Source organism: Misgurnus anguillicaudatus, chromosome 16 (genome assembly GCF_027580225.2).
Source record: "Misgurnus anguillicaudatus chromosome 16, ASM2758022v2, whole genome shotgun sequence".
Classification (NCBI taxonomy): Eukaryota; Metazoa; Chordata; class Actinopteri; order Cypriniformes; family Cobitidae; genus Misgurnus; species Misgurnus anguillicaudatus.
In genome coordinates, this window is record NC_073352.2 from 16,440,054 (window position 1) to 16,459,379 (window position 19,326).

General features: G+C 36.1%; 1 protein-coding gene across 1 annotated transcript; it reads right to left on the reverse strand.

Annotated features, from left to right (window-relative positions):
* Nucleotides 1-1,542: 1,542 nt before the first annotated feature.
* On the reverse strand, nucleotides 1,543-19,326 carry mtnr1ab (melatonin receptor 1A b). Its single transcript, XM_055178877.2, has 2 exons — nucleotides 18,818-19,326; nucleotides 1,543-4,332 (listed from the first exon to the last, which is right to left on the reverse strand). Exons 1-2 carry the CDS (start codon nucleotides 19,005-19,007, stop codon nucleotides 3,464-3,466), a joined length of 1,059 nt encoding a protein of 352 aa, XP_055034852.1. The 5' UTR covers nucleotides 19,008-19,326; the 3' UTR covers nucleotides 1,543-3,463.

The following is a 19,326-nucleotide window of genomic DNA, read 5'->3' on the forward strand; positions in this document are numbered from 1 at the left end:
TATATACATTTGAGGCAAATGTGTCTCCAAATAAAATTGTGAGCATGCGCAGACCTTGTTTGTTAAACTGATGATGTTATAATTCACCCTGTGTTACAACACTTTGCCCCATGTAATACACTTGATGCCTCACATTCCTTTTTGGCAAGCTGTGCCGTAAAATTACCAGCAAATGAGTCACAACCATAGCAGTACCATTATATTGCCAGTGTGTTTCCAATAGAATTTAATCCAGTTTCTTTTCACTTGCATGTGGAGGTGGGAGCTGTCTCGAATCATCACTTAAAGCCATCCATTGAGAGTCAGCCTGGGATTAAAATGTGTCATTATAAAAAAACAGCAATCAAATAAAAAAAATCTCCGCAGATGGGGGTGGCTACTCAACGGCTCATCCTTTAAGATCTTAAGATCTGATGAAATGAGGGGGTGGGGGTACTCAAAGAAAGTCCAATCCCTCGTCACACAAGCGCAGAGACAAATGTAATTACTGAAGCTTTCACTGATTTAAAGACACTTCCCGCCAAATGCCCAGAAATAACCATCCGTGGGCACGAAAACGGGTCAGTACTGAGTTAATATAGCGTTTCAGTCTACTCGAATAATTGGAGAAGCAAAAGGTGTCACAGCTCACGTATTATATATGTGTATGATAATGTATGTATTGTTTCAGTGATAAATGAAACACGATAGGAGATGTCAACGTTTATTATATGTCATGTGCATGAATTTGAAAAGCTTGAATAGAAGCAAACATGGTAAACATTAATGTGTACTGAGACCACCAGTTCAGAAATATACTGTATTGCTCTCCATGGCTGTCCAAAAAAAAGACAGGTGTTATTGTGCCTGGAAATGGGGTATGTTAAAAATAACTGTTTAGTTTAGTTGCAGTATTGCAGTAAGATGCAGTATTGTTATATTTTTAGATATGATAGCATATAATTTATAATGTATTTTAATAACTATAATATATATTAAAAAATTCATTTAAATAATGTATAAATATAGATAATACAGTACAATATTGTATAATAAAATAAAATAAAATGAAGAGTTTGGTTCCAAAACGCAATAAACGGCATTTAAAAAAAAGTAGTTACCGCCAAAATTAGTATTATATCAGGCCAATATTAAAAAGTAAATTCTTAATTTTACGCAAAATCCAATATCCGTCATGTTATTTTGACATTTTTTCTCCTTTTTTTTTCCCGAAACGCGATAAACGCCACTCCTTCTCTGCAGAATGCAATAAATACGTTCAACAAATCACAGCGCACCATTCCACGCATTGTAAACAAACAATGGTGCCGCTTTGAATACACACCGGATCCTAGTTTTCCTCATCTACTTTGTACTTCGTGTTCAACAAACAAACAAAAACAAAATAATACTTTCGATGGCATTGATAAACCTGTGGTGGTTTTCTGTGATGGGGAAGAAACGTTTTAATCAGTGTATATCACTAGTCAACTAAATAAATATAACATGGCAAAGATGAATGCACATTTATATATTGATTCAATAGATTTATAGCATGAAGAAAAAAACTGTCATGGATTTATTGCATTTTGTGGAAAAAAAGTCTGTTTTTATAATAAATCTTAGAAAATCAAATTATGGATTTGAATTTTTAATGTTTTATAACCTGAAAATGATATGTGACAGTTTGTAACAGAAAATAGTGGTTTTCATCTTGTCACTTTCTTGTTATAGAAAACACGTTTTTACCCAAATTAGTCAAAATGCATTTATTGCGTTTTGGAACCAAACTCTTTAAATGTTGTTTAAGTTATACAGTACTAGTTTTGTGTAGTGTAAATTTGCATTACAGCACAACACTGTAAATCGAAATACAATAATTTGCTGGGAATTGTGCTGCCAGTAACTTACTGTAAAAATACAGGGAAATGGAGTATTGTTTAAGATACGTAACTTTTGAAAGTAATGTTGATAATCCATTAGCATGACGACACAGATTCATGAAACTGCCATCTCCAATAATAAATGTTTTGAAAGAAGAATGTTAACTACTCCCATTCCACAGTTTTAAACATGCAAACCTCTTCATTTTCATATCGGTTAATTCAGCACAGTTTATTCACATGTTCAATGATAAACGATAGACAAGCCAATACGTTCCATTTCATCTGTGTTTATCATGTAAACAATAATGCCTATATCATAAATATGCTGTACGGGTTTTCTGTTCACTCACAAACCTTTAGATTCAACTCAGTTATATTGCTTCAATGCTTTATCATTTTAATTGCACTCGAATATGGTAATAAACCAGTGTAATATAATAATGAATTAAATAAATCATATATATAAAAAGCCATTTTATTTGTGTTAAGTACAAAAGTTGTCTAGGAAAGGTCCTTATATGTACCGTGTTGATATGTACTTTTGAGCAGTGGCGGCTCGTGAGTGCTCATCCGAGGGGCGCAAATTCAAAATATGTGTTGCTCGTGTTTCCAAAATATGTGTTTGTTGCGTCATGTGAACCATGTGCATCATGTGTTTTGTTAAAATAATTGCCTGCTGCACACACGTCATGTTCTAATATCCATATTTTACACGATCCATAAAATGCAGCGAAAAAACACGTGCTAGTATCAAGTCACATTAATATGCTAAAGACGTAAAGACGCATGAGAGGCCGCAATACAACCAATCAGAGAAACTGGTCTATATTAATTAAAAACCATATAAACTATATTTTCCTCATTTGATTACATTAAAAGTCATGAAACATTCAATGTTTAATTTACTTGAATTATTCTTGATATAAATTAAATTAATAAAAAACTGTGTAGGGGGCACAACAACCTGTATGGGGGGGCACGGCCCGCGAATGCCCCCCCCCCCTTGACGCCGGCCCTGCCAATGTGTACCTTTTAGGTACAAAAGTGTACTTTTGGAAAAGGTACCGCCCCAGTGACAACTTTGATACCTTCTTGTACCTTTTTTCTGAGAGTGTATGGTGACATTTTTTACACTGACATTTTATTTCAAGCCTAAATCTGTCATGAGAAGTGCAATAGATTTGCATTGAAAGATTTAGTACAGTTTTGTCCTGCACTGGTAATCGGACAAAGCCAAATGAATATTATTTCAAAAAAACTAAAGTACAATAAAGATTTGTAATGTATTATTTGGTACTTGTTGCAGTCATCATAAAAATGGTTGAGCACTTACATGTATACTTGGCACCTTGTACTAACTGTTTGTACATTGGTTTGTAACATTAATTATAAAAACAGTATGAATAAAATAAAAACATTTGCCTAACATTATGAACTTGTAAACACAGTGACAAGCAAGATAACTGTAATGCACCTTTAAAAAAGCAACAGGTACACCTGCGTATACATTGCAAACTTCTGTTATAAATACTTTGATCTGGAAGCAGCTGAGATGGATATTTGGCATGTTTGTATTCACAGTGCCCATATTTGGGTTGTCATACCGAGTCTACTTTAACTTGGTTGTTGTTTGTCACTAAAGGGGATGGCTTGCTTTTGATCCGTTCAGCAGCATCATTTGAACTCTCCGGAAAGAACATCCGTGCCGTGCAGAGTGAGACAATGATTTTTTTGTACTCTCTTCTGAAGTTCTGATTCAGCAGTCCATAGACTATGGCATTTAGGCAGCTGTTGAAGTAGGCCATAAAATAACTAGATACAAAAAACCACTCCGGGATTAGCGGTGCGACCCGCCCGGGGTCCACGGCGACCGCCAGGCCAATAAAATTAAGAGGAGCCCAACACACGGCAAAAAGAACAAAGACCACAAACATGGTTACGAAGTTCCTCACGTCATGTGGAGTGAGCTTGGGTCTGAACTCTGGTTTGACGCGCCTCCTCACCTGAATCACTAAGATCCAGATCCTCAGGTAGCAGTAAGTTACAATCATAATCGGAAGAATGAAATGAAAGAAGACGACCGCGATGGTGTACGCCGAACTGGCCGACTGCGCAAATGTACAAGAGTAAACCCTGGGGTCGTACTGCAGGGAGCCTACGTAAAAATTTGGCACTATCGCGACTAAAGTTAGTATCCATATTAGAAGGACGTAGCATAGGCAGTTCTTGTCGCTGTATAGCTTGTCGTACTTGAGACTGTGGCAGATGTAGCAGTAGCGATTGATGGCGATGCCAGTGATGTTAAATATAGATCCAATCACGCTCAATCCCATCAGAAATCCACTGATCTGGCACTGAACGAATCCCAGATTCCATTCATTATGGAAAATGGAAACCAGCACAAGTGGATAAGGGTATACGGCTACCACCAGATCAGCTACCGCCAGGCTCACTACGAAGACGTTTCCTGCAAACAAAAAACAATAAATCCAACTTTTTAAAACCTGGTATAGCATGTAATCAAATGCAACGTTATAGTAATAGTAACGTGTCAAATGAAGGACAAATATGATTGGGTTGTGGGTATCATAGAGATTTTGGCAGATGGACTGTCAGGTTCCCTCTAAGCCATCAGATTAGATTTGTGTGAAGTTTGAGAACGCCATCTTCCAAAAACAAATTTCAAGCCATTTATATCTTCTGTCCTTGTCAGTATGGATGCCGGTATACTTTTACAGCATGACCTTTATTGCGTCTAATTAAATCATATCTTTCCTAAGTCTGTCAGCTGCTTTCACTAATAAAAGGATTTGAATTGCATCTGTTATTGTCACATGGTATTTCACTCTCCAATGAGGACCCTTTCAAACTTTAAAGTTTTAAAGTCTAGAGTTTTAATAAGAAATTACTGCTATAGTAAATTTTTATTTTCAGATGTAAAGATCATTTACAGAACCTCCACACCCAATAGAGTTCATTCACACAAATTAAATACTAAATTACATTTAGGTATTTGGCAGATGATTTTAGTGACTTACAGTGCATTAAAGGGATAGTTCGGCCAAAAATGATATTAAACCCATGATTTACTCACCCCGAAGTTGTTTGAGATGCATATGTCCATCATTTTTCAGACAAACACATTTTCAGTTATTTAAAAAAATGTTTTAGATCTTTCTGTTAATCAAATGTGAAGTTATGGGGTCCACGACCTTCAAGTCCAAAAAATGTGTATCCATCCTTCACAAAATAAATCCAAACGGCTCCACGATGATAAACAAAATCCTTCTGAGGGTAATCCGCACAGTTTCGTTGTAGAAATATCCACATTTAAAACTTTATAAACCAAAATAACTCGCATCTGGTAATGCCGCCATCTTAGTCGCGTCTGCATTCAAGATCAGAGCTTTACGCAGCGTACGGAGGCTACTCTGTTGCTGCTCTGTGTCCCCGCCCTCAATATTTGTCATACGTCACTAAGAAAAGTGCGTACACTACGCTAATACTCTCTCCTGAATACAGAGGAGTCTAAGATGGCGGCGCTACCGGAAGGTAGTTATTTTGGTTTATAAAGTTTTAAATATGAATATTTCTACAACAGCACCGCACGGATTACCCTCAGAAGACCTTTATTTATCATCCTGGAGCCGTTTGGATTTATTATTTATTTATTTATTTTATGAAGGATGGATGCACATTTTTTGGACTTAAAGGACATGGACCCGTAACTTTACATTTAATTAACTGAAAGATCTAAAATAACTGAAAATGTGCTCGTCTGAAAAACGATGGACATATGCATCACAGACAGCTTGGGGGTGAGTAAATCATGGGTTTAATATCATTTTTGGCCAAACTATCCCTTTAAATACATTTTATTAGTATGTATGTGTGTTCCATAGAAAAGTGCTTGGTTCTCGAGGCCCCCCTACCAGAAAGTTTTAGATGACTCCTTATTTAAAAAGCCTGATCCAACTTATCAGCCTCCTTCCAACATGGTAAACATGCCTTTCTAACAAGCTGGTGAGTTAAATCAGCTTTGTTAAATAAGGAGACATCTAAAACATTCTGGGAGGGGTGCCTCGAGGACACACGATTGGGAAACACTGCTGAATAGAAACCCATGATCTTTTGCGATGCTAACACAGTGCTCTACCATTGAGGTTCTTTTACACTGTTAGAAAAAAATATCAAATTATGTACCCCAGCTCTCACTGGGGCAGCAACCTTTAAAAAGGTCCTAATATTTGTACCTAAATTTTATACATTTGGTACCAATATGTTCCTTTGAGGTACCAATATACTGTACCTCTGATGTATTAATATGAACTCTTTAGATATACATTATACATCATGAAAGGGTACAGCTGGGTTACATGTTTTTTTTTTTTTTTTTTTTTTTTTGACGGTGTACATGAACACAATTAGGTATCCTGGAAATGTCAAGGTATATGAAATTATGTATTCTTGTTTCAAACCTGTATAATATTCTTTCTACCATAGGATACTAAATGAGGTGTAAACAGAATTTAAGATACTGACAGCCTCAGTTAACAGTATTCGTATTATGTTAGAAATAATTGACAACGGGCCGTTGAATTATTTGGAAAATAATGCACACCCAAGGTGGTAATACGGCACGATGCGAAGGGAATTCAAAGGACCGGAGTCAATTATCCGCTTATACCACGGTTACCAAAAACATTGCTCTGGTGTCTATTTTTGGTGACATTTGACAGGTCAGGTGTGCATTTATCAAAAAATAATGCATACCCATGGTAAATTCTCTCAACAAATCAGAATAAAGCATTTAACAGCTCTGTGGTATAAAAAAGGGAATTTTTTCAAAATATCTTCTTTCAAGTTCCAAGAAAAAAAGTTTTTTTAGTAAAGGATTTTTGGTTGAACTAACCATTTAAGTTTTCCCTGGAGTATGGTTACACCTTGTTGGAAGTCACTGTACATTTTCATTTGATGTGACAATGACAGCCAATGACAAAGATGACACAGGTGGTTTGTCATTTGAGAACATGAAAACTATTTCCATGGCTTCATGGATTCTCTCATCTGTCTACAGTTACTGCTAAGACTGCTTGACTCCTCAGCTTCTAAGTCTGTTGATTCTATAGGAAACAAAAACATATAAAGTGTTTGGAAATGTTACCCACCTGCCCCGTATTATTTTGTCTCTTTTAAAGAGTAATAAAAAAGTAACACTGAGTAACACTGCACTTAAATATTGCGATTTTATCCCATAACATTGCACTGTACAAAATTATCTGTAATTATGCAGCTGGTTGCCAGTAACTTACTGTAGAAGATAAAGACTGAAAATATTTTATGTTCATTTAACTTTAAACGAACAGTTGCCAGTAAATAACATAAAATGTAAAATCTACAGTAAGTTACTGGCAGCTAGTTCTAGTTGCCAGTAATACCCAGTAATACTATAATTTCTACAGAAATGTTTTACAGTGTGTCTTTTAAACTACTTTAAACACATTGTGTGGCACAGATCTTGAAATGAAGAGTTTCGTTGCAAAATGGGATAACCACCGTTTTTTTAATTGTTCAGAAATCTCGTTTTTTTGGTTGTGCATTCCAATTAATTTCAATGCAACTGCAGTTGGTTTGTTTTGATTTAAACCTTCATAACTTACAAAATACAGCTAAGTAGCACCATAAAACAAAAGAATAACATGATAACATAATAATAAATATGTTTTGACAAAAATGTTAAAAAATGGATTTATCTCGTTTTGCAACGAAACTCTTCAAATACTAATCAAATAATAGATTCATGATTATGTAAATATAGTCAATGTGTTAGGTGAAATTAATAGAGCAGCGAGTCTAACAAAACAGTGAATCTGAATTATTTCTGTTACATCTTAGCAGTTTCTCTCATTTAAGCAGTTGTGTTCACTGTTCACCAAGTTTGAATAGGAGGCCCAGCAAGGGTATATAGCTAGAGATAGCAAAGTTCTTAACATCAAATAAGTTTACTTTCCCAAGGAGGCCTTATTTTTATATTTTTATTAAATATACTATTTTTAATGAGAACTACCCTTGAACTTTGCTAAGTATTTGAGGTTGTAAATGTCAAGGGAGAAGAAACTTTATACACAGTGTTCACAAATAGAGAATAACCAGCTAGTTTTATTTACATTAGATATTTTAGTCATAAGCCAGAATTAAGGTAAAACAAAACATGTTATGTATGAACTACTGCAGCGACATGTGAACAAATTTACAAATTCTGCAATGTATAAAGTATTATTTATAAAATGTATTTATACAGTATTTGACCCTTTTGGATGAAATTCAGACTAAAGTTGTATTTCGATCACTGATTTCACATTGATTCCAGTCTTTGATATGGTCAATATTAAATATATCAGGTTATATTTTTACAGAATGTCCTTTACATTATGTACTGTAGGATGATTTTATGACAATATCACAAAAATGACTTCAGCTGGGGTTTCAAAGACTAGGTCATAAATCTTATAGCTAAATTACCAAAACCAGAACTGAATAAGTGTGCCTTTTAAATATCTTATGGTAATGTTGTTTTTTATTTACATATTAATACATTTCTCTGTGGATGTGTCTCTTAATATTAAACCTGGTCACCTCTAGCACTTCCAACCAACTGTTAAAGATGGATTAAAGCCATTACGGTACATTTTAGATTCTGTAGTTATTTTGATGATGTGTCCTTTAATGTCTATCCAAACATATACCAAAACATATATGTACTGTTAACGTACAGTATATATAACAGTGATTGGCTGATGTTTTAAGGCCCTATTATGTGCACAGATGACGTATTTTAATATTATTACTTTCAGTGCACCTAATAAATAGTATTTTATCAGTTAGTAAAGACAGTTTCAAGTAAAATTGCAAAAATGTATAAAACAAAACATCCTCTTCAGTACCTTTAAGTGATTGTCTTGTGAGTATGTAAACATGAGCATCTTTTATCATAAACCCTTTGACGCGTGTGCAGGCATGTATTTTGACATGATGCATGACGCACCGAACACATATTTTGAATTTGCACCGCTTGGAAGAGAAGTCATCGGTCACCAGTGATTATAGGTCTAACTGTGGCGTAAATGTAGCCAAAAAATAACCTCATCACCTTGGAATTGAAAGTAAAAAGGTTTAAGTTTAATCATAAAGTTGAAAGAAAACATGAAATATAAAGAGCATACATCATTTAGCATTCAACTTACAGGTTATAAGACATCCAATTCCATTCACAGAGAATACAGAAAGCAAGGCTGAAAAAGAGAAAGTCTGGTCAGAGTGAATGAGTCGGTAACTAGCAGTATATAGCTGGTATTTATGAGCAACCACTTTAACTGTATTGTATTGTGTTGTCTATTGAACTGAAGTGCAAAGTGAAGTGATTTTTTCTTATTGAATTTATCTATTATACAGTACTTCACCCCAGAACTCTCAGTCACTAAAATATATTTTCTGTATGTATTCTTATGTAATGTTACCAGAGACACATTTTAAGCATTGCGAACGTTAACTTCTCAGATAATTATTTGACAATTGTCCTAACAAATAATTAATAAAATGTAAACAATTATATTCGATTTTAGAATTATTATTTTAAATATGTGACACTGAAATCTTTTTTGATGGGGCCAGTATACATTTTGGCAGGGCAAGTGAAAACCTGAACCACTGGCCTGACGGTGCCAGTATAAAAAATTATATGCGTTGAGCCCTAAATATGGAATTTTTGGTTTTAGTGTTGTTAAATCCTTCAAATTATACCATGTTTTACACTGCTTTTCAGTATTTTTGTGCTATTTTTATATAAAATTTTGTAGAAATATTAAAACAAAAACTCTGTGTTGTTCCTCTGTGTCACATTTTTCTCTGGACTAGTAGACATAAAGATGAATTGCATTAACAATGCACAGAGAGCACTTTCTGATAGCATGCTTATTCAGTAAGAAACTGTCAATAAAATATAAAGTTTAAATTGAGTAAAATCCTTGCTTATTTGGCAAAGCATTGAATGCACTGTGTGTCGCTTTGGATAAAATTAATCTGATTATGATCAATGAATTCCAGTGGCGGCCGGTGACTTCTTTTTTATCGAGGGCCCTCGATGCGAAGTTCGTCACAACATGTACGTAGCCCATTATGTGTGTGGTTTTAAATCGAAATCGATCAAAATTAATTCACAACCTTGAACTTCGAATTAAAAAACGGGATCGTCGATGCTGCCACGCCCCCACGTCACGTCTGGTCGGCTTGCCAAGCGGGGGGAAAAACTCTGAGATATTCATATTTTAAACATGAGTGATGTATTGCTACAACTCCATGAAATGCATATCATAAACAGGATTGCTACCTACTGATCTGACTTCGGACAGAGCGCAGCTCTTTGCACGTGCGCGAGAGTGAGGCGCCAAGATGCAGCGGATTATATTTTAAACAAAAGGGATGGATTGCCTCAGCTCGCATGAAACGCATTAAACTGAACAAATACGTAATGATTACTACTTTAGTTTATGTTAAGACTTCGGACAGATGCGAGAGCGCGTGCACGTGAGACAGAGAGAAGCCAGCTGCTTGGCGCGCTGGATTTATTTCAGATGTTAGGAGTCCAATACGTGCGCATTAAATCCATGTTCGTGCAAGAAGGAATCCGCTCTCTACAAGCTCTCTCGCGTAAAGTGAAGCCCACAAAAATCCCCATACGAGGAAAAGCACGCAATGTGCATGTTAATGTGAAACTATAATAATAATAATAATAAATATTAATGTCTTTCGAAAATGTAATCGAATCGAGGATTTGGAGAATCGTTATACCCCTAGTGGTTCGTAATTTGTAAATCAAAATATGTGTTCTGCGCGTCGAGTGATCCTATGTGCATCACGTGTCTTGTCAAAATTAGTGCCTGCTGCAGACGCGTCTAAAGGGTTAATGATAAAAGAGACGCTCGTGTTTGCCAGATACTCGCATAATCGCAAAAACACTTATGCAGCAGGCACTTATCTTGACAAACACGTAATGCACATGGCTCACACGACGCAACAAACACACACCTCGAAAACATGAGCAGCAACACACATGACACTCCGAACACATACCCCGAACCTGCGCCCCTCGGATGAGCAGTCATGAGCCGCCACTGAGTTAGACTAATAAACATGCTCATTGCTCATCTATATGGTAGTTTATGTTTTCTTTTTGTCTGGGATTATTTAAGAGTACAGTATAGGCATGTATATAACACAAGAGCTGGCACAATGTTATTGCTTATTTATATGAAAAGTGCTTCCTCTAAGATGAATGTGCTTCAGACAATTGCAGTGGGACACAGCAACTTGAAACTCTTGACTAGATATTTCCTTAAAAATCAATTACTTTCTAAAATTGTGACTTTCAACCCAATTTTACTAATTTTATCGGGGTAATAATTCAGTTCATTTGAGCCAAGCCATCACTCCAAGCCATCTTCAACTATTGGCACTGATTGCAATCAAGGGGTTTGTGCCTGGACCATCAGTGCCCAGTTGAGGGAGGAAAGTCAAAATGAATTCTGTACATCACTTGCATGGCACAACCCTGAATTCATCAGTAGCAGCTTGTGACTGGGTGCAAATTCAAAATATGTGTTTGGAGTGTCATATGTGTTGCTTTGTGTTTTCAAAATATGTGTTTGTTGCGTCATGTTAACCATGTGCATCACGTGTTTTGTCAAAATAAGTGCCTGCTGCACACGCGTCAAAACCGTTTATGATAAAAGAGACGCTCACGTTCACAAAATATACGCAAGACACTCCCTTAACAGTAAACTCTGATTACTCGTGATATTATGTGAGTCTCTGGCAAACGCGAGCGTCTCTTTTATCATAAACCCTTTAGACACGTCTGCAGCAGGCACTTATTTTGACAAGACAAGTGATGCACATGTGATCACTCGATGTGCAGAACACATTTTTTGAAATCACAAACCACACACATGACGGGCTACATAAACGTTTTGGCTAACTTTGCATCGAGCGCCCTCGAAAAAAGAAGTTACCAGCCGGCACTGGTCTAACTGAAAGAAAACATTGCTACGTTTAGGAATGTGGGTTATGATTTTGTTTTCATAACTAATAAACCATTTTGGATTTAACCTTTCCAGGTCTAAACAATAACTGTAGATATTAAAGCAAATAACGCAATGGTGGTCATACTTTGGAATAAAGCCAAACTAATTTCTAAACAAACAAATGTCATTCTTAAGAAAATATACATTAATAATGTTTTATTCTCTTGTTAGCTCATAATCAGTATCATAATATCTGCACTCAGGGGCAGTAACATTTATTTCTCATAATCAATCATTGCATTATTTGTGTAGATAAGATAAACATTGTCCACCCTAATCAGATAGGGATATAATGTGATATTGAGTCATCTGTCACAGAAAAACACAAGCAAAGGGTTTGGACTTGCAATAAGTACTGCAGAAATCCTAAACAGAAAGCATTCATGTATTGCTTGCCTGCACTGACATTCCTTTAGGGATGTCTTTGTAACTTTGCAATGCCTTCAGGCTGTTATTTCAGCCATATAAGATTAAGGCATATCTACTGATACTTGAAAATGCTAAAACCTAATCTTTTTAACAATACTAACCACACACAATTTTTCAGAAAGGTACTAATACAGTACCATTTAGGTACAGAAATTTGCTACCGATTTGTACCTTTCGGCTACTAATATGCACTTTTAGGTTTGAAAGGGTCCCGTGACAGCTTTTTGTTCCTTTGTGGGAATTTCAGGTGTTTAATAGAAACATGTACAGTAAGTGTCTAAGTCTAGTCAACAAAATAATCTGTTTAGCAAAATACTGAAGACTAATCTTACACAAAATAATTTGAGGTTGGATTCTTTACAGTTTGCCCTACATCTTAGATACTTGACTCAAATCTTTGACACAGAGGCAGACCAGGCATTTCAAATGACTGTGTTAAGCCAATAGTGGCCTGTATCTTACAATATAATTCAGCCTGTACAGTTTTCAGCAATTGCCCATTCATTAAGGCAGTGAAACAAGCCCAAGGGCAAGCCGAGGGCCAAGTCCTCAAGAGTGAGGACATGAACTCATAAAGAATAAATAAAGCTTCATCTCCAAACAGCAAAATATTAGTAAGCTTCCCATGGGCCAATTCAGTATAATAACAAGACTTGTAAGTCAGAATAAGACAATATGGCCCTTTCATGGTATCATTTTTATAAACAAAATGCTAACTTTTGACATTTTTATGGTTTGAAGATTGATTTAGTAAAAAAGCATTACTGTGTGTGTAACAGCCCTGAATTGCATATACTGTATGTTTAACTTAAAGAGATAGTTCACCCAAAAATGAAAAGAAAGATATTTTGAGAAATGTATTATTTTTTCCTACTATTTAAGTGAATGGGGTCCAAAAACACTTTGGTTACAAACATTTCTCAAAATCATCAGTTCATCAGAACCAAGAAATTTATGCGGGTTTGTAACAATATGAGAATGAGTAAATGATGATCATCATATTCTTCACAACCCTGTTTGTGAAAACATCAAAAACAGTATGAAATGCTGTTTTTAAACAATTTTATGGGAGTTGACAATTTGGGGGAGACGGCACTTTCACTGTAAAAAATTTGCTGTAATTATGCAGCTGGTTGCCAGTAACTTACTGTAGAAGACAGCCCAGTCTCGCGGAGTTGCGTATAAATAGCACGAAGTGTAAAAATCGTGAAATACATACGCCAAATTCCACTTTGGCGTGCATATGATACGCAAGTCCTTCCCATTCATTTAAACGGTGCATCTTTTTTGGTCGTTTTATATATTGGTTTCTCAATTTTTTGCTATTTTTTACCATTTTCGCTTGGGTTTAGTGTTAGAAAATGGTTTAAAAAACAAAAAAAATTGAGAAACCAATAAATACAACGACAAAAAAAGATGCACCGTTTAAGTGAATGGGAAGGACTCATGCACGCCAAAGTGGAATTTGGTGTATGTATTGCAAGATTTTTACACTTCGTGCTATTTATACGCATCTACGTTGGTAGAAGATAAAGACTGAAATGTTTTATTCATTTAACTTTGAACAAACTGTTGCCAGTAAATAACATAAATGTAAAATCTACAGTAAGTTACTGGCAGGCAGCTAGTTGCCAGTAATACTCAGTTATACTGTAATTTCTACAGAAATTTTTTACAGTGTACAGTATATTTTATTAATTTATTTTCTTTTACTGGACTATACAATTTTTCAAATGAAGTTTATTTAAAGGTAGGGTAACAGATTTGATCCTGAAACATTTTTAGTTATGCTAGTTTAAAGTCTCCTCACATCCTGATAGCAATCATTGTGTTAAGTTGTTTAAATGTATTTGTAGAAATTTATGTCATCTGTGAAAGGCGTAGGACCAAAAAATGATTTCAGTCCGAACGGACGTTTCCTTTTTTGTCCCTCATTCGTAAGCGTAATTTGAATGCCCACCGCGCAGCGAGTCCACTCAGACACCATACGTCATCGCCGCGTTCACGTGCACTCACCTCCTGTCTGTAAACAGTGAGAACAGCAAACTTTTCTGCTGAATTGACAACCTGTACAGGAGTCACAAAACTAAAGGCATCTTTTATAACAACAATAGCAAAAACTGCCTGGATCAGCAAGAGCAAAAACCCAAATTAACATCGGTTAATTTTCTGCTTTACCACGAGATGCGAACGGCTGCAGGAGGCAAAGGGTCTGAAAGGGTCGTCGCACTGTTTATTTTTGTAAGGTAGGTACGCGATATGTTTGTATTGAGATGGTTTCAGATATTCTACTTTGATGAAACATTGTGTTGCTTATGAAATTTGTGTTCGCTTGTGGGTTAGCGTAACAGTTATTACGTCTACACAACCGAACGTATGCTTAAACTAATTCTGATATAAACCAGTTGTTTATGTTGGTTATTTTGGTAATGTTATTCACTTTGTACTGCAAAGTTTTCTCACTGGTAAATGAGACATGAGATGTGACCGTCTGATCTGTGCGTGTTCATGTATTTTGAAAGAGGCGTGACTTTGGATGGCGATTTGACTTGGGGGTGGGATCGGGATTTCATTGCTAGGCGGCTACCGTTAGCATTTTCAAAATGTGTTACCCTACCTTTAACTAAGTTTGGGAGGAGCATAGTCATGTAATCCATCCAATCAACCAATCATCTCCATCCCGTGACAGTTTTTTGCATTATCCCTCCTTCACCCCATCGCCTCACACTCTGCTGGTACATCTATCCCAGTTAAAAACTAGTACTTATCTAAAAGTTTTTTGTGTAGAGGAAAGATTTTGTCCTCATTCCACCCATGCATAGCCTTTTGAAAGGATCCTTATTTTTCTCACACAGCCTCTGTGAATAATTGGTAGAGGAGAGTTTCTCTTGAATGAACAGTGAACTTTACCTAATAAGAGCGCCTTGGGCTCATAAGCAACGTCAGTGTAACTCCAGAACAGTAGTTAGAGAACAGAGCTGTGCTCGGTTACACTGTCCTGAGACCTTAAAAAAGGAAACTATCTCTTCTCTTGTTCCAATAATGGAGAGATCTGTCTCATGTTTAAAATACAAGGGCAGCTCACTGGTGGAGTTTCATCTGCAAAATGATATAGGTACACTGGCTCTGTTAAAATGAGGCTCACCTAACAGCAGGGAACGGTTGATCTGAATAATCCAAACAGACAGTGGTGCCATAGCAGATAGAGTCTTTGAGGTTGAGAAGCTTAAATAAAACAGATAGACCGCAACGGGGGGAGAGGAACCACTTTGTTTCATTACTGAAGAACAATGAAGAGCGAATGTGTGTGCCGTGGGTTTATATGCGTTCTTGTGCTTTACTGTAATTTTGAATTTGTTCCAGAATGATCGCTAATTGAATATTCTCACTGGGTCAGTGGTCTTCACAATGGGCCATGGGTGGTACGATCAATGGTGAGAAACATAATGAAGTAAACATCGTAGGAGGCTAATGGAACAATTACTGGGTTAATGTGACCCACTAATCAGTGAACATATAGTGCACTGTACTCAAGAAAACATCAGAACATAATTCACCAAAGCTGCGTCCCCTTAGAATCTCAGCAGCAGTGTTTTAACATGAACAAGGGCTTTATTATAGCTGTGGGAACTAGACTGATCACTTTTTAATATTTTTTAACCCACACTCTTAAAAAATTAAAGTGCTACACGATGCCACAGAAGAACCATTTTTTTGCTTTATGGTAGAACCTTTAGCATCTGAACCTTTCTTTGTTATTTGTAGTGAAAAAAAGTTGTTTTGATTATTTAAAGCGTAACTAAACCCCTGGTCAGAGCCTGACTCCACCCACTGGCAATATTTGAAAAATGCAAGAAAAGTGGGCAGATCCTAACGGATATAGAGTGGACGAACTAAGCTTGTACCAAGCATGTGGTGAGATCGTAACAAGGGCGTGGTGAGCTTGAACCTGCTTACGTCACGAGTTACTTTTTGGACCCAACATCCAATAGGAAAATTCAACTGCAGTAGCCACCGTTCAACCTGAAGAGGGCAGCACTCAGACGTTTTTACACCATATATTGTAGTATTGAAACACTTTATATCCAAATGTCAAAAAACTTACTAAAATCAATGAACAGCACTAATAAAGCATCATTCTTACAGATCATTAACTAAAAAAAGTTGGTTAAGGGTTTAGTTACTCTTTAAAGGTTCTTTGAGGAATTAAAAATGGTTCTTCTACACTCTAAAAAAACAAATGGTGCTATATAGCACCAAAACTGTTGATTTGAATCGTAAGAAGAACCGTTTTTAGTGCCATATAGCACCGGTGAAGCACCTGTGTAGAACCATATAGGTGCCATATAGCACCACTATAGCACCACATTTGGTTCTACATAGCACTATATGGTTCTACACAGGTGCTTCACCGGTGCTTCACCGGTGCTATATGGCACTAAAAACGGTTCTTCTATGATTACGAGCAAAGAACCACTTTTGGTGCTATATAGCACCGTTTGTTTTTAGAGTGTATGGCATCGCTGTGAACAACCTTTTAAGCACCTTTATTTTATTATCAATTATTTAGCACGGGATGATGCAACCATGTGATGATTTATATATACTGTGGGTTAAAACTAAAAAGTTCATAATTATGAAAATGTGTTTAAACATTAAACATTAAGTCCAAACAGTAAATATTATGATAAATATGAGTATTGAAGATAGATAAATGGGACCCTTAAGGTTCTTTCTCAGGCAGTAGAAGAACCTTTAACATCCACCAAATCTTTCTGAAAGTGGAAAACGTTCAACAAACTAAAAAGATAATAAAGAAATAATTATTTTAAAGGATTTTGACTGAAAGGTTCTTGCTGCAATATATATATATATATTTTTTTTTTTTTTAAGAGTCTATAAGGTATATTAAAAGTGGATATTATAAATAATAAACGTGGAGGAAATACCTGCAAATCAGTGAAGTCTGTCTAATTTGACAGTGGCAGATGTTTAGTAAAGCGCTGATACTGTAATACTATATATTAAAACGTCATAATTTCAAAGATGTTAGAAGTTTCCCTTTTTACCTTCCAGATCTGAACATTTACTGTTGCTGTATGTCGCAGATTATAAGGCAAACGCGGTGAAATGGCATTTGCGTGCCAAAGAATACAGTAGCTTGGCATGAGAGCTTTTACAACTTTTAACAGCTTCGCAGGGGACAGAGTTTTCAGAAATGTTTTCTTTACTCGCAGCTCACTGCGCGCGCACATTAAACTCAGCGAGAGAGGACATTTTAAAGTTGAACTTACATGGCAAAGTTTTTGCCATGCCAATAAAGCACAAAGTAAAAAAACTGAAACATTGAATTATTTGTTAATCTGTGTGGATTATTATATTATTATCAGTTCTACCTACTGTACATGCAGTGAATGTTTGAATTTCAGGCATTAGTTTATGAGGGCGTAACTGCAATTGCGCGCAATTTACGCATTGAGCGCAACTAAGCACTGTAAACTTTGATCATCTGCACATTTGCATAATGCAATGTAGTCTTCATCTTTATCAATCACACCCTGTAAAACTAGTGCTGTTGTTCAAACTTTAGAGCTGAAGAACAACATAAGGTCTCTGTCATATTGGCAAAGAAAAGTGGCATATGGGTTGGTGTGACCCTGGTCCAAACACAGGAAAATGACTGTCCTGTTCAGTTTTACTTGATGTTGGGCCAATTACCTGAAGTCTCTAAAAATAGCTCTGTCAGTGTATTTAAATAATATAAAACAACCCTATCAAAAATGAAAAAAAAACCAAGCCTATAGGAGTTGTGTTGTTAAATGCATTCCGTAACAAAAATAAAAGCTACCCTATCCTAGCCTATCTTTTCAATACTGTATATGTATGTCATTGCAGTATAAATGTAGGTATAGTCTGTTTTAAAAGTTTTAGTATAAAATAACGACATAACGTTAACATTCAGCTAATGAAGTAGTTCACTATAATAAGCATAGTTCTTAATTGACTAGTGTTTATAGGCTATGTAGGCTATACTGTATGTCTGAAACGTCTCGTGCGTTTAAGTTTGGCACTATTCGCATGATGTTTCATTACTGTGACTTTATTGAGAAAGAAAAAGCCAGCAAAAATGCTGACCATTAAAACTGATGATTTATAATCGATTTTTACAGTGCATCTTTTCTAATAACATTTCTCTATATCTGCGATATACGTTGTACATTTTGCTTAAAGACATACGTGCATTAAAGAGAAAAACAAGCAGAAAATCAGTCAGATATAGCCTGACAAAGTTTTATCATATAAATAATCTCAGATTATGATGGTTTTCCTCCTTAGGTCGGTGAAGACCTGAATGAGGTTTGCTCAGTATTTAAAAACTCTTACCTGCGTTCCTAAGTTTCTTGTTTCTGCAGACGGAGAAGATCACCAGGAGGTTCCCCAAAATATCAACCACAATAGTGAAGATCAAAAAGCTTCCCAAAGTTGTAGCGACCCAGGGTGGACGATTAAGAGTGATGTCGTACGGAGTCAGTGAAGAGGAAATGTTCAGCAATCGACTGCCATTAAATTTCATTTTATCCACACTTCAACAATTCTCGCCATAAATCATAGTTTTTGATCCCATTGAAAAAGCGGTGGTTAGTTATTGCGTTTTTGCGTAAACCTGCGTAAAATAAAGATCTGTATCATGTCACGGTCCTCGATACCGCGGACACCTTCGTGATCAGAGCGTGGACATGTGTCCACACTTATATAGCTTTCTATCGACATCAGATTGTTGGTATGTGGCATCTGACATCAAGTTAAGTTGCTCTCAAATGCCCATGGTTAGGGTACTGTGGGTACTATGCTGCCCCGCTGTGGAAGCGAACGAAATCGGTTATGCGTTTAGG

What these genes read in the sequence shown, in the direction of transcription:
- mtnr1ab (XM_055178877.2), bottom strand. Translation starts at nt 19,007, where the DNA reads ATGAAATTTAATGGCAGTCGATTGCTGAACATTTCCTCTTCACTGACT. An exon ending in CAAGAAACTTAGGAACGCAG is followed by an intron (nt 4,333 to 18,817) that starts GTAAGAGTTTTT and finishes TTTTGTTTGCAG; the next exon opens with GAAACGTCTTCGTAGTGAGC.